General features: G+C 45.3%; 1 protein-coding gene and 1 long non-coding RNA gene across 4 annotated transcripts; one reads left to right on the top strand and one right to left on the bottom strand.

The window, feature by feature from the left end:
- The first annotated feature begins 198 nt into the window (after positions 1 to 198).
- SAMHD1 (SAM and HD domain containing deoxynucleoside triphosphate triphosphohydrolase 1) lies at positions 199 to 26,945 on the top strand. 3 transcript variants are annotated; one of them, XM_053958592.1, is made up of 16 exons: positions 199 to 361; positions 460 to 526; positions 5,396 to 5,468; positions 6,815 to 6,975; positions 8,662 to 8,777; positions 10,290 to 10,360; positions 11,117 to 11,272; positions 13,936 to 14,036; positions 14,135 to 14,243; positions 14,751 to 14,842; positions 16,168 to 16,283; positions 19,204 to 19,343; positions 22,148 to 22,237; positions 23,345 to 23,449; positions 23,767 to 23,904; positions 24,985 to 26,945. In XM_053958592.1, exons 1-16 carry the CDS (start codon positions 199 to 201, stop codon positions 25,105 to 25,107), a joined length of 1,821 nt encoding a protein of 606 aa, XP_053814567.1. In that variant the 3' UTR covers positions 25,108 to 26,945. The 3 variants fall into 3 exon arrangements, with proteins under 3 accessions (XP_053814567.1, XP_053814569.1, XP_053814568.1); XM_053958594.1 differs by lacking the exon at positions 460 to 526 and having other exon boundaries at positions 282 to 361; positions 24,985 to 26,944; XM_053958593.1 differs by lacking the exons at positions 199 to 361; positions 460 to 526 and adding an exon at positions 716 to 1,047 and having other exon boundaries at positions 24,985 to 26,944.
- LOC128796694 (uncharacterized) lies at positions 24,000 to 24,636 on the bottom strand. The gene is made up of 3 exons (XR_008433864.1): positions 24,474 to 24,636; positions 24,212 to 24,322; positions 24,000 to 24,085 (listed from the first exon to the last, which is right to left on the bottom strand). It is a non-coding gene; the product is annotated as an uncharacterized LOC128796694 (long non-coding RNA).
- Positions 26,946 to 27,387: the final 442 nt, after the last annotated feature.

Here is a 27,387-nt window from a genome sequence, read left to right as displayed (position 1 = left end):
CAGAGGGGACCCTGCCGCCCTGTGGGGTGCGGCGGGCTCTGTGGGCGGGCGGAGGTTCCTCCCGTGGCTGCAGCTGCTCCCAGACCGCTCTGTCGGGCCGGCCGTCATGGCCAGGCACGGCTGAGGGGCCGCGAGGAGCGGTGACGTCACTGCGCGCCGGACCCCGGGCCGGTGGCGCCTGCGCGGTGGCGGTGCGGGATGGGGAGCCCGGCGGGCGCTCCCGCCAAGCGCGCGCGGTGCGAGGGGCCCCGCGGCCCCGGCAGCGACCGCAGCGACCCGCGGCTGTGGGACACGGAGCGGCTCTGCCAGCACCTCGCCCGCTGCGGCGTGGGCGATCCCAGCCTACTGCGCCGCTTCCGAGGTACGGCGGGCCGGGGTCGGGGCCGGAGCCGGGGCCGTGGCCGTGGCCGTGGCCGTGTGGCCCGGCCGCTGGCGCTGACGCTTCTCTTGCTCCCGCAGAGAGCGGGGTCACCGGGAGGATGCTGCTGGACCTGCCGGCCTGCGCCCCCGAGCTCATCCGCATCTGGTGAGCGCCGCCGGCGGGGAAAGGGGGCCCGAGGCCCAGGAGCTGCGGCGGGCCGGGCCGGGCCCGCAGCGAGCGGCTGCACACGCGCGTGGCCCGGCCCGGCGCGGCTCTAGGCCGCGGCCGCCCCGAACGCCTCGAGCGGAACTGTGCGGGGGGAACGCAGGGGAAAGGGCTCGATGGGGCTGATCCCAGACCCTCGGAGCAGTTCCCGTTCCCTGCTGATCCCAGCACAACCACGGCGCGGACGCTCGCTGCCCAAGTAACCATGATAAGCAAAAATCCTCGATCCTTTGGCAAGGTTTAATGAAAATTCATTGGGTAGCACAGTGAGCTTTGGAGTGTTGCTGGGAACAGAAGAGTGAACTCCAGGGGTTGTGATGGGAACTCACTTTTCTGCTTGAAGTTGCTGCTGCTCCATCTCCAGGAACGACAGCAGCCCCGATGTTTGACAGAGCGGAGGTGCTGCTCAGGAGAGGCCGAGTGTCACCCGACTCCCTTGGAGAAATCCAGGGCATTGACAGGTCAGCCTTACAGCAGCTGCCGGCACATGGCTCTCTGTTGTGCCAACAGGAGCGTGGGCTGCTGTGTTGTAGTGTGTCCTGGCAGAATTGGGGCCTGTGGGTGAGTGGCCAAGTCCTTGCTGCTATGAGCCCTCACCACCCTGAGCAGTCCAGAGCAGGCAGTCTGGCTGGTAGTGGTCACCTGCCACGAACACAGGGACACTGGATGCTGTTCTAAAGTGTGTAAAGGGTTGTTCCCAGCAGTGCGGGATGACTGGTCCCAAAACCCTTTTATCTTTCTGTTGGTGAATATAGTTTCTTGCTTTTCTGGAAGAGCAGAGAGTTGAATCTGTCCTGCTATTCTGTGTGTTGGAAAGGCCCCTTTGCCCCTTCTCCATTCTACTGGGGATCCTCTCTTGTTCCCCTCTACTGGGATGTGAGCCTGCTTGCTCACCACATACTTCCTGGTGGTTTTTAATCTTATAATGTCTTTTCTTTATTCCTTTGTTTCCCTTGTTTATACTGTTTCCTTCAAATTTATCTCAAAACCTACGTGCTGGCTCCAGCTGTTTGCTGTTGTTGTGGTTGGTGGCCCTGAGGTAGGCTGGGGTGTGTAATCTGGCAGGTGCACACAAGTGCAGAGCTGTGCTTTCTGCTGGGGGTTAGAGAAATTTGGTGTTGACTCCTTGGCTGAAGGCTCGTCTGAGCTCATGCTGTGCTGGGTTGAAGGACTCTTCCGCTGTTCTAGTGAGACATCAGCATGCAGAGGAGGAGTGGGAAAGGGCGGGTGTCTGGGCATGAGACAATAAAAAGCTGGTGTGATGCAACGGGACAAGGCAGAAGTGCTGTGCTTTGGACAAGGTAAGACGTGCTGGAATCCTTAAGGTATTTTTGGTTTCTTTTTTTGTGGAAGAGAGGTTTAACTGCAGCAGTTTGAAATGTGCAAATAGAAATGCTGTGATGTTGTGGAAGGCAGCTGAAGGTTTTATTTATTGCTGAAGTACCAGGTAATTGCCTGACTGAAATGACAAGCTGGTGTCTAGTTTTATGTAGGACTTGCCAGGAGGCTAGTTCCTTCTAGCAGAGAAGGAGCATCAGGTGTCCAGGACACACAGGACATGTGCAGCCAGTCTGGGGAGTCAGAGACTGTCTGTCAGTGCTGAACATGGGCAGCAGGGTGGGGTAGCCAGGGATCCCTCAGCATGGGACACAGGTGATGGGGGCACAGGGCTGTGGAGAGCTCTCAGTTGATGTCGAAAGCAGATGGTGATGGGTTTACAGGTGGCTTGTGGGTTTTCTTTGTATGAGATACTGTTAACCTTGTATAAGTTTCCTTCTCTGAGATTCGACATCTTGTTTCTATTAAGCTCAAACTGTTAAGAGTTGGATAAGAAATTGCTCAAGCATTCTGCTTTTAGTAAACTTCTCTAAGTTTGCGCTAAGAGCAATTCTTTTGCTGTCCGCTGCACACTGTCCTGCAGTAAGTTTGATCGTTTCTCTGCAACAGGCCACTACTGAATGCATGTCTTTAGTTCCTTGGGTTCCTGGATGTTCAGAGGGGAGAGCTTGGGGCAGTGGTGCCTGGAGGCAGGGCAGTGAGTTTCCCAGGTGTTCTCATGTTGCTGCCAGTGGATGTTTCATGTGAGGTGCAGAGTGCTGCATGCTGAACACAAATGATGAGTGGGGCTGTCTGGCTGACCTCTTTGGGCACAGGAAAGGGATTTTCTCGTCCTTGTGACCTGTGGCATGAAGGAGGGTGTGGACAAAGCAGGGAGGGGAGTGGATGAGGAAGTGCCAGTTGTCACCATTTCCAAGCAGCCATCAGTAATGCTGCTTCGGCTGTTGGAGGAAATCTGTCTGCAGAGCCCTGGAAGACTACAGTTTCCTCTGTTAACAGGATTTGTCTTGCTTAGGAGGGTCTGGCCTTTTAGACTTCAGGTGAAAAATGCCCTGCAGCTGTTTTCTATCTGAAGGAGGATAAAGAGCAGGGAAGGTGGCGTATCCAGGCAATTGGTCACAGCAGTGTCCAGCATGCAGGGTATAACCTTTTCCCAATTCTCCTCCCCATCCCACCAGAGCAGTGAGTGGCTGTGTGGGACTGAGTTCCTGTCTGGGGTTAATCCACGACAATCCTTGGAGCCCAGTGTGGGGCACAAAGGGTTGCCAGATGACAGATATGAACAGATCATATTAAATACAAATAGTGTGGCCAGCAGAACTAAGGAAGTCATTCTTCCCCTGTGCTGGTTGGGCCACACCTTGAGTGTTGTGTCCAGTTCTGGGCCTCCCGGTTTAGGAAGGATGTTGAGATGCTGGAGCATGTCCAGAGAAGGGCAACAAGGCTGGTGAAGGGTCTGGAACTCAAGCCTTATGAGGAGTGGCTGAGGGAGCTGGGGTTGTTTAGCCTGGAGAAGAGGCTCAGGGGAGACCTTACCACTCTCTACAACTACCTGAAAGGAGGTACCTTCTCCCAGGCAACAAGTGACAGGACAAGAGGACACAATCTTAAGCTGTGCCAGGGTAAGTTTAGGCTAGACAGGGAAAAATCCTTAACAGAAGGAGTGATTGGCCACCCAGGAGGGAGGTGGAAGAATCATCTTCCATGAAGGTATTTAAAAAAACGTCTGGATGTGTCACTTATTGCCATGGTTTAGTTGATAGGGTGATGTTAGGTCATAGGTTGGACTTGATGATCTCAAAGGTCTTTTCCAACCTGGTTAATTCTGTGATTCTGTGTGAAAAATAAATTGTTAAAGGCATTCATTATATTAGTTTAATAGCTGCTGGTCACAATGTTGATTTCTTTGCCCTCAGAGTCGTATCATGGAACACATGCTGGTCTGGGCATCACCAAGGGAGCTTTTCATCTTAGAATTGTGGAATGGTTGACCTTATTGATATCTCATTTAGACCCCTGCCAGAGACAGGGATGCTTTCTGCTATCCCAGGCTGCTCCAAGCCCTGTCCAACCTGGCCTTGGACACTTCCTGGGGTGGGGTGCCCAGCTGCTCTGGGCAACCTGTGCCAGGACCTCAGCACCCTCACAGGGAACAATTTTTTTTCTAGTATCCAATCTGACCCTGCCCTCTGTTAGTTTAAAACCATTCATTGCCCCTTGTCCTGACAGCATCTGCTTTTATAAGAAGTCCCTCTCCTTCCTTTTTATAGATCTCCTTAAGGTATTGGAAGGCTTCAATGAAGTCTCCTTGCAGACTTCCCTTCTCCAGGCTGAACAGCCCCAGCTCTCTCAACCTGTCTGCATAGGAGAGATGCTCCAGCACTGCCTTGTGAAAGTCTGAGCAGCAGCTACAGCCCAAGAGTTCCCTGTTAGGGAAAACAATACCAAGTGGTTGAGAGGAACACTGCTCACCAACAGCTCAAACATCACATGCCTTTAATATTTTAGGGATTGTGAATTCTTAAATGATTCGGATGAGAATATGTAGTGCATCAAGCAGTATTTTTTCCTAATAGTTGGCAAATAGTTTTCTGTTAAATTTTATGTTGAAAGGCTGATATCAAACCGATCCCAGTGGTTAACTGCTGGAGAAAAAGTATTTTCTCATGATAGTGTTTGCTGTCATAGTGAGGCTGAAACCATTTAGCTCAAGGGCAAGGCTTGCAGACAGAGTTAGTAAAAGTAGGTGTGATAGAGCATATTACCTCTCTCTCTGGACTTGTCCCACCTGTGCTCTTAGACTGCTACAGTAGAGTATCTGCACTGGAAGTTTAGCTGTGTGTTGTGAAGGGGACCTTTAATAATTTATTAAAAATGACAGCAAAATATCTTTGCAAAATAGAAGAATCAGTCTCAACAAAATTAGAACATTTTTAAAGCTGCAGTGGTTTTGCTGCTGGAGTTGAAATTAATTTATGTAAAATTCAAGTAAATTTGACAAAATTTACTTTTTTTTTAATAGACAGTTGACTAACTACAAGAAATTTTTATAAAAATAATTTGTTGGGACTCTGACATTTTAGTTTAAAGAAGTTTTGCATCCTTAAAAAATGTTGGTTATGGGAAAGCAACATGCAGCATCTGAATACGTTTAAAAGACTCCAGGTGTGGCTTACACAATTTTTTTCATCAGATTCTTGGTGGTTTTATTTCTCAGTTCTGTGTAAGTGGGAGAAGCACTTACACTGCTCTACAGACATATTCTGTAGCTATTTGTTTCCTTCCTTCTATACTTGATTTTAGAAGGCTAAATGCTTTCAATATTTTTCTGAAAAAGTTGCAGTTAGAGTCTTCTTCCATCAAGGAATATCAAAGTAATGTGAACTTGCATAAGTAATTCCATATGTACTGCAAATTGTAAAGGGACATGCATTGCAGACTTTGCTCTTACTGTCTCTTTTTCCTTCCTAGCTGCCCGGCTGAGCGACTGGAAGTGCTGGCGTGCCTGACGCAGCTGCAACAGCAGCACGTGGAGGTGATGAAGGTAATCCATGCTATGGGGACACCATGGCCAGGTCCTGCCCCAAGCCCTGCACAAGGCTCTGCTCCCCTTCTCTGCCTTCCCCCTCTTGGTGCTGCCGGCTGGTGCCTTTCCTTTGCACAGCAGCAAACTCTGGGTCCTTGGTAGTGGTGGTCTGTGAAAAACCACATGAACTAGAAGAAATACTAGAATCATTGTGTGGAAGCTTTCAGTGGGCACCTGCAGGTTGTGAGGAATTAAATTGTGAGCAGAAGAGCTGTTTGACATGTGTTGGAGAAGCTCCTTTTCACATCCCTCTGTGTAGAGTCTCCCCTTGGTTTATTTTATTAGTTTTTCCCCAGGCCTGAGTTAACAGACTCCTTCTTGCTTTCACTGTTTCCTGTGTCCAGCTGTTTCTCCCAGTGGTGTGTTTTGCTTTAACTGGGACCAGGGCTGTGCACGTTCTGTAGTAGTCTGCGTATCTGCTAGAGCCCTCCCAGCTCAGTGACCAAGGGTAGAGAGCACAGGAAAACCTTATTTGTCTCAGTATTTGACCAAGATATGTGTGTGATGGAATGGTTTTGCCTGCAGTTTAACAGCAAAGATTAATGATTAAATGTGTTTACCTTCTCTACTTGAGTCCCTGTACTTACTGAGATGTCTCTAAAAATATGTGCTTATCAGGAAGTACTTCTTTCATATTTTGGTCATCTTAGGGGTTTATATTTTGTTCTAAGAAAAAAGTAACAATCATAATTTCCACCCAGCAATATTACATTTGATTTTAAAAGCATGAACAGTATCAAGCCAAACACTTTTATTGGATATCTCAGACATGCATTGCAGTATGCTGCTTTATTTGGAATAGGAGGTTAATAAAGACAGCAGTTTTCACACATGTTAAATTTTGGAATTGCGCAGTTGGAGATAACATTTTTAGGCATTTTGACTTCCCTTGCTATGTGAAATAGGCAGTTTTATCTTTTTGGTGTCAAGCTTTAGTAGTTCTCCAAGATAAATTTGGTTGCACAGAGAGGTTGAGGATGCCCCTTACCTGGAAGTGTTCAAGGTCAGATTGGACAGGGCTTGGAGCAACCTGGTCTAGTGGAAGGTGTCCCTCCCTAGTATGTTGGAACAAGATGTTCTTTAAGGTCTCTTCCAAACCCAACCATCCTATGATTCTGTGGTAGATCTTGATACAGGGTTGGCAGGATATGTCTGTTTTACAAAAGATGAACAGTCTCTCCCACTGAATACCTGACCATTCTAGATATCCTTTACCTTGGTGCCTGTTTCTTTTTGAAGTCAAATTTTAAATGTTGGGGTTTTTGTTTTTGCTGTTTTTGTTTTTTTTTTTCTTGCTTCTGTAGGTTTTTAATGATCCTATTCATGGGCACATTGAATTGCATCCGCTGCTTGTTCGGATCATCGATACCCCTCAATTCCAGCGCCTCCGGTATATCAAGCAGCTGGGTGGCACGTACTTTGTTTTTCCAGGAGCCTCTCACAACCGCTTTGAACACTCCCTGGGGTAAGGTGGTGGTTCTGGCACATCTGGTGGTTCTGGCATCTCTGGCATCTGGATATGCCTAAGTTTGGTTCCGCTGCTGTGGAGTGCCAGCTAAGGGGCACTGCTGTCTGAGCACTGGTGAAAACTGCTGGGGGGGCGTTTCTGGTCTCAGATGTTCCTGTATATCCCATCTGATTGTGGGCTGTTCCCTTGAACTGCTTTTAATAAAGACAGATAAACAAACCAAGATGGATCAAGGTTAGATTGCGTTCCTTATCCTTTATTATTCTAAGAATAATGTTAGCTAAGAACTGTAAATGCTTTATGTTCCCTCAAAATACAAGTTTTAAAGCATAAACTTAGTAAGTGTACCGGGGCTACTCTTATGATCTGCTAGATGGTTATAATCCCCACATCTCATCCAGCACATCCAAAATCCATTTGATCTGTAATGTTTGCCTTTGTAGGTAGATGTGCTTCATGCAATCCATGGCAAGTTGGCAGGCTGATAGCTGTCATTCCATTAAGCAGAAATATGATGGATGCAAGGATTCATAGAATGTTGCTAGATCATTCAGACTCCTCAGGAAAGCTGATGAATGACAAATTTGAGGTTGTTTTAAGGGTATATCTCAAGTGGCAGTGAAATTAAGCTTGTAAGTGATTTTTATTCAGGTGATCTGGCCAGCCTAAAGTTGCTTTTGTTGGTGCTGAAATATTGTGGAGTAAAACTTACTTATAATGAGATTCAAATGGCTGTTTGCAAAAGGGTCAGATGAATGAGGCAGCCTGGATTGATTGCATCTGGTAAACCAAAAAGACAGAAATGTGGTTGAAAATAAAGAAAGTTTTCACAACAGAAGTCTGAAAAATCCAGTTCTATCAGCAGCTTTTTTTTTTTGAACACTTCCATTGATCTATCGAGTTAAATTTAGGACAGTTGTTCTCCACTTGTATATAATTTCAAAGATTTCTACACTGTTGCAAATAGAAGAAGTGAACTTCGTGTGCTTAATGGTCTAGTAAAAAGCCATCAAATGGTGAAATTTGGACTAATGAAACATATTACCTCATCATAGAAAGCCTTGTCTTGCTTTAAGCTGTACTAAAGGGGAACTGTTGAGGCAAATAGAAAAAGAGGTTTGTGCAGAGGTTATAATAAACAGTTTGTGGGACTATGTGCCATATATTTGCTCCTGCTGGTTTTGTGCCCTTTCAATTAAATCAAATCTCAAATCTAAAATGAATGAGAAGAAGAGAAATAGTTGTCATGAGCTATTATTAAAGCAGCAGTTTGAAAAAAGTACCAAATGCTTTGGTGACTGTTGTGGACTTTTGCAGTTTGTCCTGACTGGAATTCAAAGATTCAGTGTAAGTTGAGGTGCTTCAAGATTCTCACTGTCAGTGGTGCACTGCTGTTCCCTTACACAGCTACTGTGGGATTGTGTATTACGAGATACTGCAGGATGCTGTAGAGTCTCTGTGTTTTGGGCATGGTATCCCATGCTTTTTTTGCTTTCAGAGGACTAAAACTCTGCTACAGGAAGCAGTTTGTGATTCTCTCCCATGTCAGGGTTTGGGTATTCCTTGTATGCTGCCTCTCAGACAAGGGCTGTGACTTAATGGAGCAAAACAGAATAGGGAAGCTTCTCTTTTTCTGTTCATCCTAAACTAATGCTATATTTCTTTCTTTTCCTCTTGCAACAGGGTTGGCTACCTTGCAGGATGTCTGGTTCGTACACTGAAGGAGAGACAACCAGAACTGGATATAACCCAGCGAGACATCCTCTGTGTAGAAATTGCTGGGCTTTGTCACGATTTGGGTAAGGAACATCTGAGATGGGTTGTTGCTCTTGGAAAGCTAACCAGGATGAAAAGCTGGCTGTGAGGTCAGAACATGTGAGATGTTTTGGGCTGCTCAGTGCATGGCCATATTCCAAGACAGGTTTTATGTGTTCTGTTTGGTCTGGAGAGTACATCTGTGGAGACAGTTCCAGAATCTGTAGCCACTCTTAGCTGGTGTTTTGTCCTGTTTCCAGATGGTGCTTAGAGTTCTGCCCTCAGTGGCTGAAGTGTCCACTTCCTTCTGTGATTTCTCCAGGTCTCTTTAAACATTTCAGAATGAAGATTAGTGTTCCTTTCAAAAATTGTAACATTTATTTCATAGCTACTTCTTTTCTTCAGAGCTGACACAGAGTAATTTAATATTCTTAGTGTTGCTGCAGTACTTGCCTGTGGTGTAGGTACTGGAACTGGCTGTTAAGTGCAGTAGTACTCGAAGTATCTTGGAAAGTGTACTTGTTACACCTGAGTCTACCTCACAGATGATGGGGAAGGAATTATCTGGATGGTTGCACTCAGAGTGGTGGTTACAGGCTTGATGTCCAGGTGGAGCCCAGTGAGGAGTGCCCTGTGTGGGGGCCGGCGCTGTTGGATATCTCTGTGGGTGATGGGGACAGTGGGATTGATGCACCCTTGGCCAGTTTGCCAACAGCACCGAGCTGTGTGGTGGGGTCACATACTGGAGGGAAGGGATGGGGCATCCAGAGGGACCTGGATGGGCTGGAGGGGTGGAGAGTGGATTGAGAGCAGCCCTCAGGAGAACTTGAGGGTGTTGGTGGGTAAGACAGGACCAGAGGCAGCCCAGAACCCCCCATGTGCTGGACTGATCCCCAGCATGGGCAGAGGTGGGGGGTGGATTCTGCCCTTCTGCCTTGCTCAGGTGACAACCCACCTGCAGAGCTGCCACCAGCCCTGGGCCCCAACATAAGGATGGGGTGCTACTTATGCACCCTGTAATTGCCCCAAGGCCTTGGAGATACACAAAGGGCTGGAGCCCCTCTGCTCTGGAGCCAGGCTGGGAGGGCTGGGGGTGTTCAGCCTGGAGGAGAGAAGGCTCTAGGGAGGCCTTAGACCACATAAAAGGGGTTCCAGGAGAGCTCAGAGGGACTTTGGATGAGGGCTTGGAGTGACAGGACAAGAAGGAATAGCTTCCCACTGGCAGAGGGCAGGGTTAGATGAGATATTGGGAAGAAGTTCTTCCCTGTGAGAGTGGGGAAGCTCTGGCACAGGTTGCCCAGAGAAGCTGTGGCCATCCCATCCCTGGAAGTGTTCAAAGCCAGATTGGACAGGACTTGGAGCAGTCTGGGATAGTGGAAGGTGTCCCTGCCCATGGCAGGGGTCTGAATGAGATGATCTTTAATGTCTGTTCCAAACCAGATTCTGTGATATGTCAAGAAAAGTCAAATACAGGAGAATTCAGATCCTAAGCTTGCTCAAGAACTTTTGCTGACAACTATGTATCAGGCTAAGCCTGTGTAATCTTTATATTTAAGGTCATGGGCCATTTTCACACATGTTTGATGGAAGATTTATTCCACTCACTCGTCCAGATTTGAATTGGAAGGTAGGCTTTTCACTATTAAAATAAAAAGACAAACCTGAAAACTTTAGAGGCAGAATAATTAATCTTTAAAGAGTTCCAGTGCTTGTGAGGCTATAGTGGTCATCTGGCCTTACCTTACTGCATCATTTTGATGGCTTAAATGAAAACCAGAATGTTGTTTCCTAATCTTGTGATGATATCCTTGTTAGGGCTGCGCTGATCATTTTGGCCAACATTGTGCCTTAAAATGTGTATTGAGAGCTTTCTACAGAATATATTTTACATTTGCAAAATACTAACTGGCAGTTTTCTTTCCAGTATGTTTAGTCCAAGGACAGGATATTCAATAGTGTTTAGAATTCAAATTTTCCAAAATTTGAACAGTTTCAACAGTTCCTTGCTGTGAATGTGAAGTGCAACACAGTCCTTTCAGGCCTCTCTGATTTCTTAGCAAAATCAGATGAGTAAACTGGTTAATCTTTTACACAGCAAAATTTATTCTTTTGTCTTTTAGCATTGTAACTGCCTTACTGCTGTTTGTCAACACACAGAATTGACAGCTGTCTGCTGAAGAGCCTGTTTCTGGACTCTAGACTGGGTGATTTCCTGTTCTGTTTAATTGAAAATTACTAGGAAAGCACCCAGCTGCTGCACTTCACACCAGTCTGCCAATGTGCCCTCCTAGGAAGTGCTGATGACTGGGAGTAAAGCTGTGACACTGCAGGAAAGATGCTTAAACTATGTAATACAATATTCGGATGGGTTTTTTTTTCACAGCATGAAACAACTTCTGTTCAAATGTTTGAGCACTTGATCACTTCCAATAAACTAGAAGAAGTCATGAAGTCCTATGATCTTGTCCTGGAAGAAGATATGTTGTTCATCAAGGAACAAATAGGAGGGCCTATAGATGAAACTGCCTGTGTGAAATCGGTGAGTCAGTGTGTTGCTCCTATGGTTATCCCAAGAAATGTCTTCATTTCGCTGAAAGAACAGATAATTTTGGCTTCTGCTATATGTTACTTCTAGCTCCATGAAGTTCTGGGAATCTTGTCACAACTGATGCTGGAGGAGTTTTGTGTTTATTTCTTACAGTGCTGGCAGATGTGTTAATGTGCTTACAGCTCCCTGAGAATTCTTACCCCAAAGCCTCCAGATCAGAAGAAAACTGTCGAAAGTTACTTGTATTTAGGGAACCTAACAGGTGACTGGGATCCACTATAGGGTACTTGAGTGGAAGGAGTTGGAAGAAGTGCTCACCAAGGTACTTCTCATCATTTACGTGCCATCCTGGGTAGTCCCAGTTGACTGGAAATCAGCAAATGTGACTCCATGTACAAGGGTCAGGATGATCCAGGGAACTACAGGGCTGTCAGCCTGACCTTGATGCTAGGGAAGGTCATGGAGCAGATCATCCTGAGTGCCATCATGCAGCACGTAAAGGACAAGCAGGGAACCAGGCCCAGCCAGCCTGGGTTTAGGAAATGCAGGTCATGCTCGATTGGAGGGCAGGAAGGCTCTAGGGAAGGAGGGAAGGATCCCTCAGGAAGGAGGGATCTGGACAGGTTGGATCAATGTGCCTGGGTCAATTGTGTGAGGTTCCACAATGCCAGGTGTTGGGTCCTGCTACAGGCTTGGGTCAGGGCAGCTGGAAAGTGGCTAGGCAGAAAAGAGGTGCTGTTTGGTTGATAGTGACTGAAAGTGAGCCAGATGTGCCCAGGTGGGCAAGAGGACAATGGCACATGGCCTGTACCAACCATAGCATGGCCAGCAGGACCAGGACAGTGACAGTGCCCCTGTGCTGGGCACTGCTGAGGCCACGACTCAAATTCTACATTCAGTTTTGGGCTCCTCACTTGAAGAAAGACACTGAGGTGCAATGGAGAAGGGGAGTAGAGCTGGGGGAAGGGTCTGGAATGCAAGTATGATGAGGAGCAGCTGAGGGATCATGCGGGGCTTGGCCTAGAGTAAAGGAGGCCTCCCCCAATCTGGATAACAAAACTGGGCACTGGCAGCAATGAGGCAGTGAGCAATCCAAGCCTGGCCCAAGTGCCAGAGCCACAACAGCTTTCATGACAGCAGCAAAATGCTTGGATTTATTGCACTAGCAAACATAGAGGCAGGGATAAGAGTTGAAGAAATGGATTGCCTCAAGAGGCAAATGGATTGCCTCAAGATGGCAGTTGTTAATCATTGCAGCTCTCTGAAAGAACTCGGGTCCTCTCCTTGTTTTATGCTTTACAGCTTTTGTCATCTCTTCCAGGACACTCATTCAGTTGCCACCAGTGTAAAGAACTGGTAGCAGCTGAAGTCAGTGGGAGATCTGTCAGGGCAATCTGGTCCTAATCAGAATTTATATGTAGTCCCAAACAAGTAACCCACAAATGTTCACACCTGCCCATTATTTTCTGCTGCAGGAGTGGGTAGCAATCCCACAGCAAATACAAGGAACTTGGCATGGTGAAATTGAGTCTGAGATCCTATAGGAAGAGGACATCCGTTTACAAAATTCACAAGCTGATTTTTATCCCACTGGGCTCATTTGCACACGAATCTTGGTGCTTGCCACTAGCACTGATCTTGTGCCAGGTTCTTTACCTGTGTCTGGTTTAACTTGTTTGGATTCTGTGCCTGTTTTCCAGCAGGATACCAGGAAGAGGAGTGCCACACATGATACATGGCAGCACCTTCCTGGTGTTAGGCAGCAGATTGCACTGGCAGGCTGTGCACTGTGGTTGCAGGCCTCTGTCATGACATGGACAATGGGTGTTCAGGAACCAGACATAAACAGTGTCCTGAACATGTCCCAGTAGCAGAGGTTTGTGATCATGGTATTTTTATCCATGATGTACTTGCATCCTGCTGCTTGCGTGTGTTTCTGTTGCTATTCACATCCGTTTTAGTATTTCTGTAGTACAGGTAACATGGAAGCCATGTTTGCATATAATGCTTTCCACTTTCAGAATTTCAAGGCCACTTTGTGGCATTTTTTTAGGTGAAGGATCTTTACATTTTCAAGAAAATGTGCACCTTGTATCTTATTATTTTGGTGTTCATTTCCTGTTTACCTCATGGCTGAATTGATCCTTGTGAGGCAGAAGTTTAAGTAGCTGAATATTCAAAAAATTTTTCTTAAAACTTCTAAGTAAATGTTTTTAAACTCTGTTCTATGAAGTTGTGGATTGCAGAAGATTTGCAGGACATATTTGTGTATTTAATTCCCTGAAAATGAAATAATTGCAAAATTTCCCCTCTTTGTCGATATGTTCCTTTTTTTGTTCTTTGTTGTTTTTCATTTCAAAGCTGCAGGCTTTCTTTTAGTAGAGTATTGGGCAATGAATACTTGTGTTCATGTGTTTTATTCTTCTTGAGATTCTGAGAAGACAGCCGCTTAGGCCCTGTTCTGGATTTCTAATGCCTGATAGCTTCTGGAAGTTCTTTCCTTGTCTTTGTGTTCTTCACTACCTCAGTGTTGGATGTTTATCACAAGCAAAGTCAAGGTGTATTCCCACTGTCTTTAAAAAGCCATTTGACATTGTTGATATACTTTAATTTCTTGTTGTTTCTGATGTTTTTCTTCCTGTCTCCCCTGTCAGTGGCCCTACCGTGGTCGACCAAAGGAGAAAAGTTTCCTCTATGAGATTGTAGCTAATAAAAAAAATGGCATTGACGTTGACAAGTGGGATTATTTTGCAAGGTACAAATCTTACATTTTATTATGAATTCCTATTGACAAAATGCTACTGTATGTACAAAAATTATCATATCGTTAAACACGCTGTGGAATATTTCTAGGGATTGCCATCACCTGGGAATCCCGAATAATTTTGACTATAAGCGATTGCTTATCTTCACTCGGGTCTGTGAAGTGGAAAACCAGAAGCACATCTGCACCCGTGACAAGGTGAGCAGCGTGTGGAGCCCAGGGGGGTCAGAGCACCCAAGGACACACAGGGGAGCTGCACCCCCCGTGGCTGGGGGTCTGCCCCATGCTCCCTTAGCCCAAGAGGGAGAGAAGTATTTGCTGCTCTGAAAGTTTTTCTCAGAAGCTGCTGTTTGGGGGAGGGAGAGAACAAACCACTGTTTGAAAGGATTTGTGGCAGATCCTGTCAGGGGAGACCCATCAGATCTGCGTAATCCTGCTCCAGGTCTGCTGGGCAGGAAGTGAATGTGGCTGTGGTGAGGGATGAGGGGTCCTCTTTACTGCCAGGCTGCCTGGGGTCATTATCAGCACTCTGCTCTCCTGCGGTGGCCTGAGCCAGTTTCAAAATTTGGAAATTGTGAATAATAATCATTCTGCTTTATGCTGTGAATGGGAGGAGACAACTAATTTGATGAATTGATTGATTGTTTTAATTTTCTTAGTAAGACAGTGGCAAAAGTAAATGCTGATAGAGTTTTTTTGATTCAGGAGGTTGGAAATTTGTACGAGATGTTCCACACCCGGAATTGCCTGCACCGGAGAGCATACCAGCATAAGACTGGCAACATCATTGAAATAATGCAAGTATATTTTCCTTTCCTTCCTTTTAAATTTATATTTAAATTCTTGGAACAATCCATATCCATTTGGAATATTCAGAAAATCAAGAAGGTGTGACATAGAATAAAAACTACTTCTGATTCTTGTGAAAAGACTTAGTGCTTAGAGTGTCATAGAGGCTTTGGTTAACAAAACAGAAACAGAGGAGGACAAAAGCATCCTTCCACATTAAATTAAATTATAGAAAAAATACTAAAGGCCTGAAGAAGCACAGGACCAGGGTGTGCTTAAACCATTTAAACTGCTGACAGCTGAAGTCAAATCCTTATCTGCAAGTTAGAGACCACTTAGCTCAAACTGCCTGGTTACTAGAGCAAGGTTACTAACAAGTCATGAAAGGGCTCATGTAGCTCAGCTGAGGCCTGGCTTTATGTTTATGTAATGCAAGTTTTGTTCAGGACCAACTCAGTTGGCTACCTGCTGTTTTACCTCTCTTGTTGATGTCTATAGAATTTTCCCTATAAGATTATTATTTTTACTTTTCTTGAGAATCAGAAATACTTGTATCCCCAAATATTATTTCCTCAGGGTCTTGTCTGCTGGGTAACTGTTGAGTTTGGTAAAAAGGAATGTTAAGGATTACACAGTACAAGAGTGATTTGGATTGCTTTAATTTCATAAACTTCAGCTCCTGATTTAGGGATCCTCTAAAACTCAGACAAAAAATGCTCAGGTAATCCAGTACCTACATATGACAAGTAAAACATATTTTTTCGTTTAGGAAAAACTCAGTTCTTGGCTTCCTGTAATTATAGCAGCCTTTCCAAAAGAGTGTCCAAGCTGGAAATGACAGCAAGGTACATGGAAATTTGGAAGAACCTCATCTTTAGAATATCATTTTTTCCCATCTGAAAACACTATGTTTTTGATGCTTTCCATTTACAATGCTTTGTACCCTCTCAGCTAGCTCAGGAAGCAAGGAGTCTGTAAAAAGGTATGGTCATCTGTGAGGGAACCTTGCTGCAGCTGAGGGATCATGTCACCGTTTTGCAGGGCTCTGCAATTGTCTCAGCCGTGCTAAACCCAGTCTAAAGCAGAACAAAGTGAATTTGCTCATTCATCTAAAGGTCACATTCTGTTCTGAACCTGTCTTCAGTGAATCTCTGTTGGAATGTGTAGTGACAGCATGGAGACAAGATGTTGCAATGATTAGTGTGTGCTGGGGATACAGTTTCATCTGTTATCTTCTGTATATAACATATACAATTTGTTTCATTTTGCCTATTGACCGGTGAGGTGTTTCAAAACTGGATTATCCCAAAGTTGTAATTTTGTCTCAAACTAGGATAACGGAAGCCTTTCAAAAAGCTGACAATTTTTTTGAGATAAGAGGCTCTGGAGGAAAAGTGTATCGGATTTCTACAGCAATGGAGGACATGGAAGCCTACACTAAACTAACTGGTATGAGGTCTCAGAATTATTTTTTTACGTAAAAGAGCCTGACTACCTGTTAAAATGCTGTTTTTACTGCTTTTGTGCACAGAAGGTAGGGCAGACCTGGGCTGTCTAATGCTTGTGCTCTGAAATATTGCTATAAGGGAGAGCAAGACCTTCTAGTTTAAAACACTTTTCTGTTGAGAGAGAGAAAGAAGCACCAACTTTATATTCCACATATGTTCAGATTCAGCAGTGTTAGAAGGTCCTGCCCATGCCCTGAATTTGTTGCACTTGTCACAAGTGGGATGTGAGTGAGCTCTGAGTGGTACTACAGGTGGCTATGTCAGGTGAAGTACTGGATGTGTGTTGTGGTGTGAAGCTATTCCCAAAGCAGGTTCCAAACAGCTCTCGTGGGGTCTTAGGTTGCCCTGCTTGCCTTCTTCTCCTGGTCTGTGCCGTGGGGCTACAGTGTTCCCCTGGTTGTGTTCAGGGCTGCAGTGGGGGCCAGGCAGCCCTACTGCTCCAAGGCTCTGTGCATGCAGAGCAGGGGTGCTGCAGGTCCTGCTCAGGGCTGCTCCTGATCACTGGCAGCTCCTGCAGCACCTGTCAGCTACGGTTCACCAGGACTTCCAAGCCAACCCTCCTGAGTTTTCATTACCAAGCCTTAGCTGGCCAGCACAGAGACTGAAGAACTTCTATCTTTGGTCCATGGATGAAGTGACAGGGCCTGAGGACACCGTTGCAGAGAATCCTGTATGCCTTAGCCTTTGTCATGCCAAAGGCCTTCTGCTGGCAATCCTTCATATGCCCCAGCCGTCTGCAGTTTGACCACACTCCTGCTGCTGTGGTGAGGAGCTGCGAGTCCCCTCTGTCATTGTGTGCCTCTGCTCAGGGCAGGACAAGGGAGGCTAGCTTTGAGGGGCAGTAGTTGGGGAACGTGAGTTGCATTGCTGAGCAATGGAAGGCTGGGCAGAAAGGAAGGAACTGAGGTGAAGTTGTTCCTGTGCTGGGCCTGTTCCTGGGGAACGGCTGGCCTGGCGGGTCCTGCTGTAACTACCTGCTTACCTGTGCTACCTGGTGAGGAGCGAGGCTCAGGGCAAGGACAGCAGGGATAGCAAGGACAGCTCAGCCTCTCACAGCCTGCCAGAGCAGGGAGCTGCTTGCTGGGACCATCTGTTCAGCAAGGAGGGCTGAACAGCAAGGGAGAGTGATGTGAGGAATGTACCAGCATCAGATGTACAGTGGAGCGTGAAGGACAAGTATGGCCTCCTCTTAAACCTCCTTCCTGCCTCTGGTGCTGTGGAGGGTTAGATTTTTTCCTTTTTTTCATTTCGCTCAGGGAATTGTCTTCCAATTGTTGCCTAAGAGATGGGAATAAACAAAAGGGTGCAATTTGCTTCCATTCTCAGACAGGGGAGATTTTGGATGAGGAGAATTTGCTGCCACTGCAGAGTTCTGCCCTGTGCTGCTTTCTGCTTATGGGGAGGGGGGTGAGCTTCTGCTTATAAGAGCAGCTGCCGAACTGGGACCTTTCCAACACCCGACCTCGCTGGGAACGCGACCCCGGCCCCTCTCCGTTCCCGGAGGCAGCGTCTGTGGGAGAAGGCTGCCGCTGGGTCTGTGCCTCTGGTCGCTGCTGCTGCCGGGCTTGGTGTTTGTTTGCCTTGCTGGACACACACACGCTAGGAAGGAACTGCTATTCCTTTTCTCATATCTTTGCCTGAAAGCCCTGTAATTTCAAAGTTATAATAATTTGGAGGGAAGGGGTTAATATTCTTCATTCTAAGGGAGGTTCCCTTCTTCTCTGGCAGACACCTGTCCTTTAATCCAGGACAAGTGCTTGCAACCTGGACACTCCTAAGGGTTGTTTCAGCAGTCCCTGGTGAGTGATGCTTCTGTGAAGTTGTCCAGTTATGCACCTCTACAAATTATGAACCTCTGGGAGGTTCTGTAGCAGAAGGTTCCCTAGCTTTCTTCCATGTTGGGTGAAGAACCACGGTTGTTTTTTAATGTGTTGCCTCCTGATTTGGCAGCAAATACTAGTTCTAGTAAAGGCTGAGATAGCAAAACATTCCTTGTCACTGCTGCTTTTACACAGGGAAGATGTTCATGGGCTTCTTATTTACCCTGCATTATCTATTCTTTGTCTGAAGAGACATGGTTTGTGGTTCCTCATGGAGAAGTTCCTGGCTTTGGTTGATCTTGTCCATTAAACCAGTTGAAGTTGTTTTGGTACATGGCTCAGAGATTGTTCTGGACCCTGTTGGGAGCTCCTCAGGCTGGTTGCAGCTCCAGGTGGGCTCTTGCAGGGCTGTGCTTGCAGCATGTGTCAAAGCTGCCCAGGTGTTCCTGGCCAGGGAATGCAGTCGTGGGGTGCAGATCAGGCCAGCAGCATCCTGGCAACAGCAGTCTCTAGGACAGCCAAAAATAACCTTTCTGCTGTGAAGCCACATCAAAAGAAACCTGTCTTGCTCCAACTGATGGTGGGAATCATGCTGCATGTGTCACTGTCATGTGGAGTCAGGAGGGAGGATTTTGATGCTGGCATCCAAAGTCTGAGAAAACCTGAAGGCTTAGTGGCCATTCTTTATTTTTTTACAAGACAGAGTCTTTAGGTATGTCCTGAGCTAGTTAGTGGGTGGAGTTCAGGATAGTCTGCTAAACAAGACTGGCTAAGTAAGAGGAGAAAGTAACTTCTAGTGAAATAACAATGTTGCCAGGGTGAGAATTGAGATCGTTTTTCTGCCAACAACCATTGTGAATCTAATGATAATTAAGATAATATTGTTGCTTCTCATTGTCAGACTTAGTTCCGTCATTCCCTGAAAGTGTTTTTCCTGAACCAGCAGTTTTTCTGCTTGCTTTGACCTTTGGCCCTGTTTGTTCATTTTACTGTGACACTGGATTGTGACATACGTAACATAAATCAATGCAACTTTGGCAGACTGTGTCTACCTGGAAATTCTGCACTCAAGTCATCCAGAACTGGAGGAGGCACGAGAAATTTTGCGTAAAATAGAACGACGTGAATTATACAAGTTTTTAGGAGAGACTCGACCTGAATCAAAGAAGGAAATTATAAAGGTAATGTCCCTTAGCAGAAGGTTCTGAATTCTGTCCTCATAAAAATGTTCTTGAAGTTGCTGCACATCCATTTATCTCTATGTGGGCTTTGTTTAGTTTGAGGGGTTTGGGTTTTTTTGTTATTTGCTATTCGAAAAATAGAGTCAAAAGTTTTCCTCCCATCTTTAAATAGCTGAGCCGTGAAACATATAAGAAATTGGGGAAAGTTTTATCTACAAACAGTCAGAAGAATGCCAACAGGTGGAAATTGAGAAGCTGAATTATTGCAGAAATATTTTCAGGAAAAACTTTTACGAAAAATACAAAATCTTAGAAAAGACTCTTACAGTCCATTGATTGAAAAGATTATTATTTGATATTCATGAAAATTTCAAAACAATAAGGAACACATTTGCTTTGAATTGTAATTTGTGTGCTTGGCTTTGAGAATAAATATCAAACTGAATAATAGCTGCTGAATTTCTTGGTATTAAATTCTGTATTAAGCATGAGAATGCATGTACTTTTTCCAGTCTTTTTCATGAGTGCTTTTCAAAGCAGATAGCAGTTTAATTCCTGTTGTCTTATTTCAAAATAGTGATATATTAGAGCTCACTTCAGCTGGCTCAGCTCTTTTAATGTGCTATACTGTGTTGTCAGATCATCAGTTACTTATCCCCAAATTTCAGCCATAATGGTGAAAATTTTCTATTCCTGATTTCCAGAAATGGATGTCTGTATCTAGAAAGCCTTCATAAAAATAATTCAGCTCTTTTAAAGAATAAGGTTAGAAAAGGACTACTAGCTGTTCATCTTTTTTTTGAAGAGAAAGTTTGCTTGTGTTCTTTGTTTAAGAAAAATAGTGTTAAGAGATTTTGTATTACAAAAGCAGGAGGAAATAGGTGAAAGCAAACATGAAATGGTTGTACATGGATTGTCAAGTTTCTGCCCTTCTGAGGAGAAGGTTGGGATAGGTGGGCCAACAAATAAGGAGACAAATAAGGTGTGCGAGCAAATGTTATGAGTTCCACCTCTAAACAGTTCCTTTTAGAAGCTTGGTTAATGAAAGGAAAACTCTCACTTTGAAAGTCCAGCCAGAGGCATTGAATCTTGGGGTATCCAGGGTGTTGTTTTGAAGGGAGACTGGATCACTGTTGGTGCTGTAATTATATCCAGGCAGTGCTTTGCAGCTCGGGGTGCACAGCTGAGGGCTTGAGGGAGGATGTTTCCCCCTGTAGTGCCTGTGGCAGGAATGTCAGAGGCTCAGTCTCATCCCAGCGCTGCTGGGGAGCTGCACAAGACAGAGCTGTGTCTGCTCTGCTCCTTCACACACCACAAGGTTGTGTTTAGAACCACAGAATGGTTTGGGTTGGAAAGGACCTTTAAAGGCCATCCAGTCCAACTTCCTGCCATGGACAGGGACAATTTCCACTAGACCCCAGTTGCTCCAGCCCTATGCAATTCTGTGATCTTCAAGCTGGCCAGAGCCAGAAGAAAATCCCAAACAGCTTCAGAGTTTTCAAATTCAGGTTGAGTTTCCAGTTAATGCAAACCAGAGAGGTAATTTCAAAACAATGCGAGCAGAGTTAGGCAGTAAATTAACACATACACATTCTGATACAGAGTAGAAATAATTACAAACAGGCTGCCTCAAGCCTGTTCCCTCCTGGCAAGGTTTTCCTCCAAGCTTGCTCTCAGTCTAAATAAACCTTTCCTTGGTTTCTTGAGCCACTGCAAACCACACACATGCCTCAGCTTGGCAATGGGTGTGATTTTCTGCTCATTAGTCTCTGCATCTCTGCAATGAAAAATCAACAAACCCCCCCCCCCCAAAAAAACAAAAACAAAACAAAACAAAAAAAACACAAAAAAAAAAAAAAAAAAAAACCAAAACAAAACAAAACAAAAAAAAAAAAAAAAAAAAAAAAACCCAAACCCCAACCAAACAAAAAAAAACCCCACACCACCAAAAACAACCCAACTGTTTCTAGCGGAATTCCTTCCCTGGACAGTCTCCACACTGCTCTGGGCTGCACTCCCATGAGTCTCAGTTGCTCCCAGGAAATCTTGCTGCTTCAAATTTTGCATCTTCCCCAGAACACAGCAGCCCTGAAAAAAGGCCACTGCCTTTGAATGAGGACTCACACATTTCAGAGGACATCTAACCATGCTCCTCTGCTTTGCGTTAGCCTAAGTCAGCAGGGAATATTTCCTTGGGGCCAAAACCAAACACAACCGCTTTGTGGGTTTCAGCTTTTGTGAAGTACTTTAGTGAAGTATTCTTTATGGGTTTTTTTTGTTTTGTGGTGGTCTGTCTCTTGTGTTTTTTTTATGTTTTACTGCATAGATATAAAAGCTTTATTAGAGGGTAAGATCCTGCAGCCCTTCATTTAAAAGGTTCAGTGAAAATGTCTAGTATTCCGCTTTGGAGAACTTAATTGCAACACATTTGTATTGGTAAAACAGTTGATTGAAGGTACTTATTTTCTGCTTTCATGCTTCAGCATTCTGGATGGTGCACTCCTGCTCTCCCCCTGCCCCATTGTCAGGTGTAAAGCTCCTCCTTCACAGAATGGCAGATTTTGGGTCTTCTCATTTGCATAAGTTTGGTTTTATTTCTAAAAACTGGGGTTTGTACTAATGGCCATGGTGTACAGTAATTCAAACAACCAGATTGCTGCAAGAGTCTTGTCAAGCTGTGAAGAACTGAAAGCTTTGGTTTAAAAATATATTGTGTCATGTGTTGTGTTGCCTTGACCTAGACTTGAGAGTGCATAAAGGTAATATGAGTTACTGAGTTAATCCTTTGGTTTGGTTTCTTTCAGAGTAACAGCCTGGCAGAAAGCATTGCTAATTCCAAGCCAGAGAAGGACCCTCCAGATGTGGAGCTAAAGGCTGAGAATTTCATAGTTGATGTAAACACCTCTCAGAGCGGGTTCAAGTAAAAACTTCTCAATCACAGAGGGCCTTGTGTACCCTGGTGAAAGAACAAACCCACAGGGTGTCTGTAGCTGCAGGCCTGGTTCAGTTTGAGGGTCTGAGGGCAACGAGTTTCCTGTGGGAGGTTTGCTGTGCTGGGAGGGTTTGGGTCAGGCAGCGGGGAGCCTCACTGGGCTGTCACCTGTACACTGCTCCTGGTGACAAATGGGCTCTCTTGTCACTGTCCTCACTCCAACAAGGAGCAGTGGAGATGGCAGCAGCCTGGGGGCCACTGGATGGGTCAGGAAGGCAGGAAACCTGTGGGGCCAGTGGGAGGAAAAGAGGCAAAGTGACCTCCAGGCTCCAGATGTTGCACTCCTGATGCCTAGCAGGCACAAAGCACCTGCTGCTACGGCCCAGTCTGCAGCCAGCAGTGATGGGAGGGAGGGAGCCTGAGACAGAGGAGAGAGCTAGGGCAGTCTGCAGGCATCACACAACTTACTCCCTGTTCTCAGTTCATTCTGGGAAAAGCGAGTGGCTTTCCACAGAGTGCATCACGAGCTGCTCCTACAGCACCCTTGCATTGAAGGTTCACTTCCCTGGGCTACACTGTAGTAGTTCACTGAACTTTAAAGAATTTGCCTGGGCTTTTCCCATCCCACAAACTGAAATTGTAGGGAAGTGGGTCCCTGCTGACCACAGAAATGTTGGTGTACCAGGCCAATGTAAATAATGTCTAAATCTCATGTTTATGATTGTACGCTCTGCTGCAGCCTCTGTAGGTTGTGTGTTTTGGGGAGACCCAGGCTGACAAGAGGCCAATCCACTTCCAGTGCTGGAAACTGGAATGTTTCAGAGCACAACTGGGAGCTGGTCACTGTAAATATGAATATCCACCTGGCAGCATCAGAGCAAGAGGGAGTAGAAGAAAAGATGCAAAATACAAATACCAGATTGGTTTTTTTTAATAATAATTTGTTAATTACTGTTTTATTTGATGACTGTAATTTTCAGGAGTGGAGTGTGTTTGGCCTTTTGTATTTATTGTGAGAAAACTAAAGACAAACATTATCAAATGCCATTTTCTTTGTTTTACATGCAAGGTTATCAGCATGGATTATGGAATGAAGGAACAGAATCCAATTGATAAAGTTCACTTCTATTGCAAGGCAGATCCTTCCAAGGCAGTCAAAATCAGTAAAGAACAGGTAGGTTTTTACTTTCCTTCTGAAAAGCATTTTTACCACCTGTGATGGAAGTGTTCAGAGTCCTGTGTGGTTGTTCATGCAGGATTTGTGGAGAGGTGGTGGGATCCATTGCCTTGCAGATCTTCAGTGTGTGTTGTACTGTGACAATCTGGAACCCTGACAGCCTTTGCATATGAACAGTATTTAACCGGAATATACTAGGAGTTGGAATATCACAATTGCTTTGGGTAAAACTCATGGATTGTAGTGGAGCTTCTTACTGTTTTCCTTCTGTATTCCAAGAAATAGTAAAGCTTTTTTTCTGTTTTATTTCAAAGGTTTCAAAGCTTTTACCCAAAATATTTATGGAGCAGGTTGTCCGGGTTTATTACAAAAGTCAGGATCCACGTATTATTTCAGCTGCAAAACAGTATTTTGTTCAGTGGTGTATGCAGAATGATTTCACCAAACCACAGGTAACAAATTCACTTGTTCTGTTTCTTGTTTAGAGCTCATCATCTTCATCCATAAGCTTGCTTTTTCATTGACAAGTTGGACATTCAGGCAGAGGCACCCACTCACTCACCTAACCCCTGGCTTTATCACAGCTCCTATCTGGGGGTGCTTTGGTTTCACCTGAAGTAGTGCTGGAAACACCTGAAAGTACCATAGGATAATAATGGAATGGTTTGGGTTGGAAGGGGACCTTGAAGATCACCTTGTTCCAAACCCCTGCCATGGGCAGAGACACCTTCCACTAGACCAGGTAGGGGAAAGACCTACCTGCATCCTTAAACACGAGAGGCCACGCAGGAGAGGAGTATTCCTAGGTGGGGATGCAGGCATGGAATACTGGGTAAGGCCCGTTCTTAAGGTCATTCTTCTGACATCTGTCTTTTAGAGCAGGTAATTTTAGAAGGGCTTTTTACAAGTGGATCAAGCAACAGCTCTCCCTGGTTGTAGAGTGTGGTTGTGTCCTCCAGGTTCAGGCACATCCACCCTGCAGGCCCTGGCATGCTGCAGAGCACAGCAATGTGCATCTCACCAGCTGAGTTCTGATCTTAGGCAGCTGATGGTTTGTGTTGGCAATGCCTGAGTACAGATGAACATCTATATCTGACTGGGGTGAGCCCCAGTGCCTCAGCTGCTCTTCAGCCTTGCTTGTTTCAGACAGTGCAAGGCACATCCCAGCACCAAGGGTAAGTTGATGGCAGCAGTGTTAATGAGGTGCTGTGGTGAGGTCACAGGAAACACTCTAATGATTCTGTTAGTAGACCAGTGGCCAGGATACAGCCAGTTAACCTTCCAGATTTTCTGGTAATAAATTAGGAAGAACTGGACTGCCAATGGTGATGCTTTCTCAGGCAGGGCACTTTTGTCTCCCCACTGCAGCAGTTTCCAGCCTGGGATGCACAGTCACCAGTGTTTATTGATTTACAGAGATTCTGTGACCTTGAATTGACTTTTTTCCAGTTCAACCTGAGAGTGAGCTGCTTTTCCTCTGCTTCAGAATGGAAAGCAAAAGTGAGTTAATGTTTCCTGTATTTTAATACTAGGATGGTGATGTTGTTGCTCCTCATCTAACTCCAATGAAGGAAACCTGGAATAACATGGCAGATAATGAACACAGGAGAGCCTCAGAACCCAGCTGCAAACAAAGGCTTCCTTTTGATGAGTAACAGGGATTTTTTTTGGGTGCTATTCAGTCTGCTTCCTCCGAAGATGAGTAAATTTGAGCATCAACTTTTCTAAAAGCTGGTTGGACGGACTGGAATAACTCACAGAAAATGCAGAATGTATTTTGCAATACAGAATGTTTTAATGTAGATACTTAAAGTGCATATTCCAGATGGGCTTCTAAGAAACAACTTATTACAATAGAGTAAACTCAGTTCTCATTTATTTTTTAATGCATTGGCACTGTGTAGCAGGAGTAACTTTAAAAATTGCAATTCATTGTTATTACAAGATTTTACTACTCCATCTACTCCTGATCCCTTCTTTAGGTGTGCTAATATGTGTCTTAGGAGAAAAAATCCCAACCCAGGTTTGATGGGGTTTTTGGGAGGGTTGGAGTTTTCTTAGTGATTGAAGAAAAGAGGGATAAGTATGCTTCTGAAAATACAGTGAGGTAAAGAAGAAATTACCAAGGGTGGCATCTTCAAAATTAGCAAAATTAATTTCATGAAAAAAAAAAAAAAGGGAAGGGAGAGGGGAATCTTGTGATAATCAAAGATTAAATTTCTGGTATTCAAAAACTGGTGCAGGCCTCTTGCTGCAAGTGACCACATTTTTTATTGAAGTAACAATGCATTGCAGTGCCATGCAGCCTTGTATTGTTTTATTGTGTATTTTTGATACATGGAATGTAATATTTTTTACTGCCTGTCCTGAAAAGACTGCTCAAAAGGGCAGTGGTCTGAGTGGTTGAAGGAAGGCTGAGCTGCCCAGGTGTTTGCTGGGGCTCAGGTGTGCAGAGGGGGCAGTGCCAGCAGGGTTCTGCCCTGTTCTGCCTGTCCTGCACCAAGTGCACCTTGGCTCTGCTTTACACTGTACTGGGCAGACAGGCTTGTCAGGAATACCTCCATTCTTGTATCTGTGCCCTGTTCTCCTGGATCTCGTGGCTGTCCCTGCATCATTTTTCTGTCTCTCATAGATCTGTGAGGGTTCTTACAGTTCTCCTGTACTGGCAGTACTGGTGTGAGCGTTCTGAATGTCTGTGCTGTTGGACAAGTGAAGACCATTTTCCTCTCATCTTTTACTCAGGTCTAAGAGGAAGGCTGCTTTCATTAAATAAAACCTCAAAGCTTGAAAAAGTCTGACCATAAAACTAAAAATAGAAAGTAAAAGATTAAGTAATGCTCAGGATTTGGAGCAATCTGTGGCCTTTATATCTGGAATGGGGAGGGGGGTGTTGAACCTCTGGCTCAGGCAGTCAGGTGTGGGTGGCCAGGGTAGGTCCTGAAAAATAACCCAGTGGGAATGTGCTGTGAGAGAACTCCAGAACCCCTGTAATATCTCCTTTGCCCTTTTTATCCTGGGAATTGATGCTGTTAGAGGGAGGGAGAACGAGTAGCCATGTACTTCTGCTGCTTATGTATCTGTGCTCATGTGTCTGAAGGTGTAACCTCTGGTGCTCCTGTCTAACAGTATTTCAGACCTGCAGGTGAACCAGGTAATTGGTCAGAAGGGCTTGTGACCTCTTTAAAAGCTTTTAAAAATTTACTACTCCTCAAGAAACAATATCTTAGAGTAAAGGCATTTATCTGTATAAGATCAAGTATCATTTTGATATAATTTTGTTCTTGTTGATTTGGTTTGTTTTAATTTGTTTCTAACTGTGCACTTTATACTTGGGAAAGATCTTTTGTTTATGTTAAACCAAAAGTTTATACTTAACATTAAATTCTGAGAGCATTTCTTTTCTCAACATGTTCATGTGAGCCTCTCTGAAAAATAAATTTATAAATGATGATTTACTATTCTTTTAAAGAATTGCAGTGTGTGGACTTCATTAAAAACAGTCTTACTGTGCCATTCCAAGCAGCCAAGGTGTTCCTTCCTGCTGTCTGTGGGAGAGCTTCCCTCTGAAGAGGTTCTTGGTTCATATCTCCTCGTGGGGAGTGAGGCCTGGGCTCAGGGAAGGTCCCAGCACTCCTCGTGCTCAGTGCAGCCACCTGGCCCTGGCACACCCTGGGCAGCCACCTTCAGGGGCCAGGGAAGCCTTGGGTGCTGCTCCAGCTGCTGGGGAGGGGCAGGTGAAGCCAGGCCTGACCAACCTGGTCACCTTCTGTGCTGAGATGACTGTGCCGGGGGCTGAGGGCACAGCAGTGGTGGTGTCAGCCTCAGCAAGCTGCCCAGGGGGGTTTGGGTGAGCAGGCAGGGCTAGGCCAAAGCCGGGCTGGAGGCCTGGGTTCAGTGTGTGGGTTATCAGTGGCACAAGTTTTGTGCTAGGTGTG

Source organism: Vidua chalybeata, chromosome 17 (assembly GCF_026979565.1).
Source record: "Vidua chalybeata isolate OUT-0048 chromosome 17, bVidCha1 merged haplotype, whole genome shotgun sequence".
Taxonomy (NCBI): Eukaryota; Metazoa; Chordata; class Aves; order Passeriformes; family Viduidae; genus Vidua; species Vidua chalybeata.
Note: the sequence above shows the minus strand (reverse complement) of the source record. Positions and strands in the feature narration are given on the sequence as shown.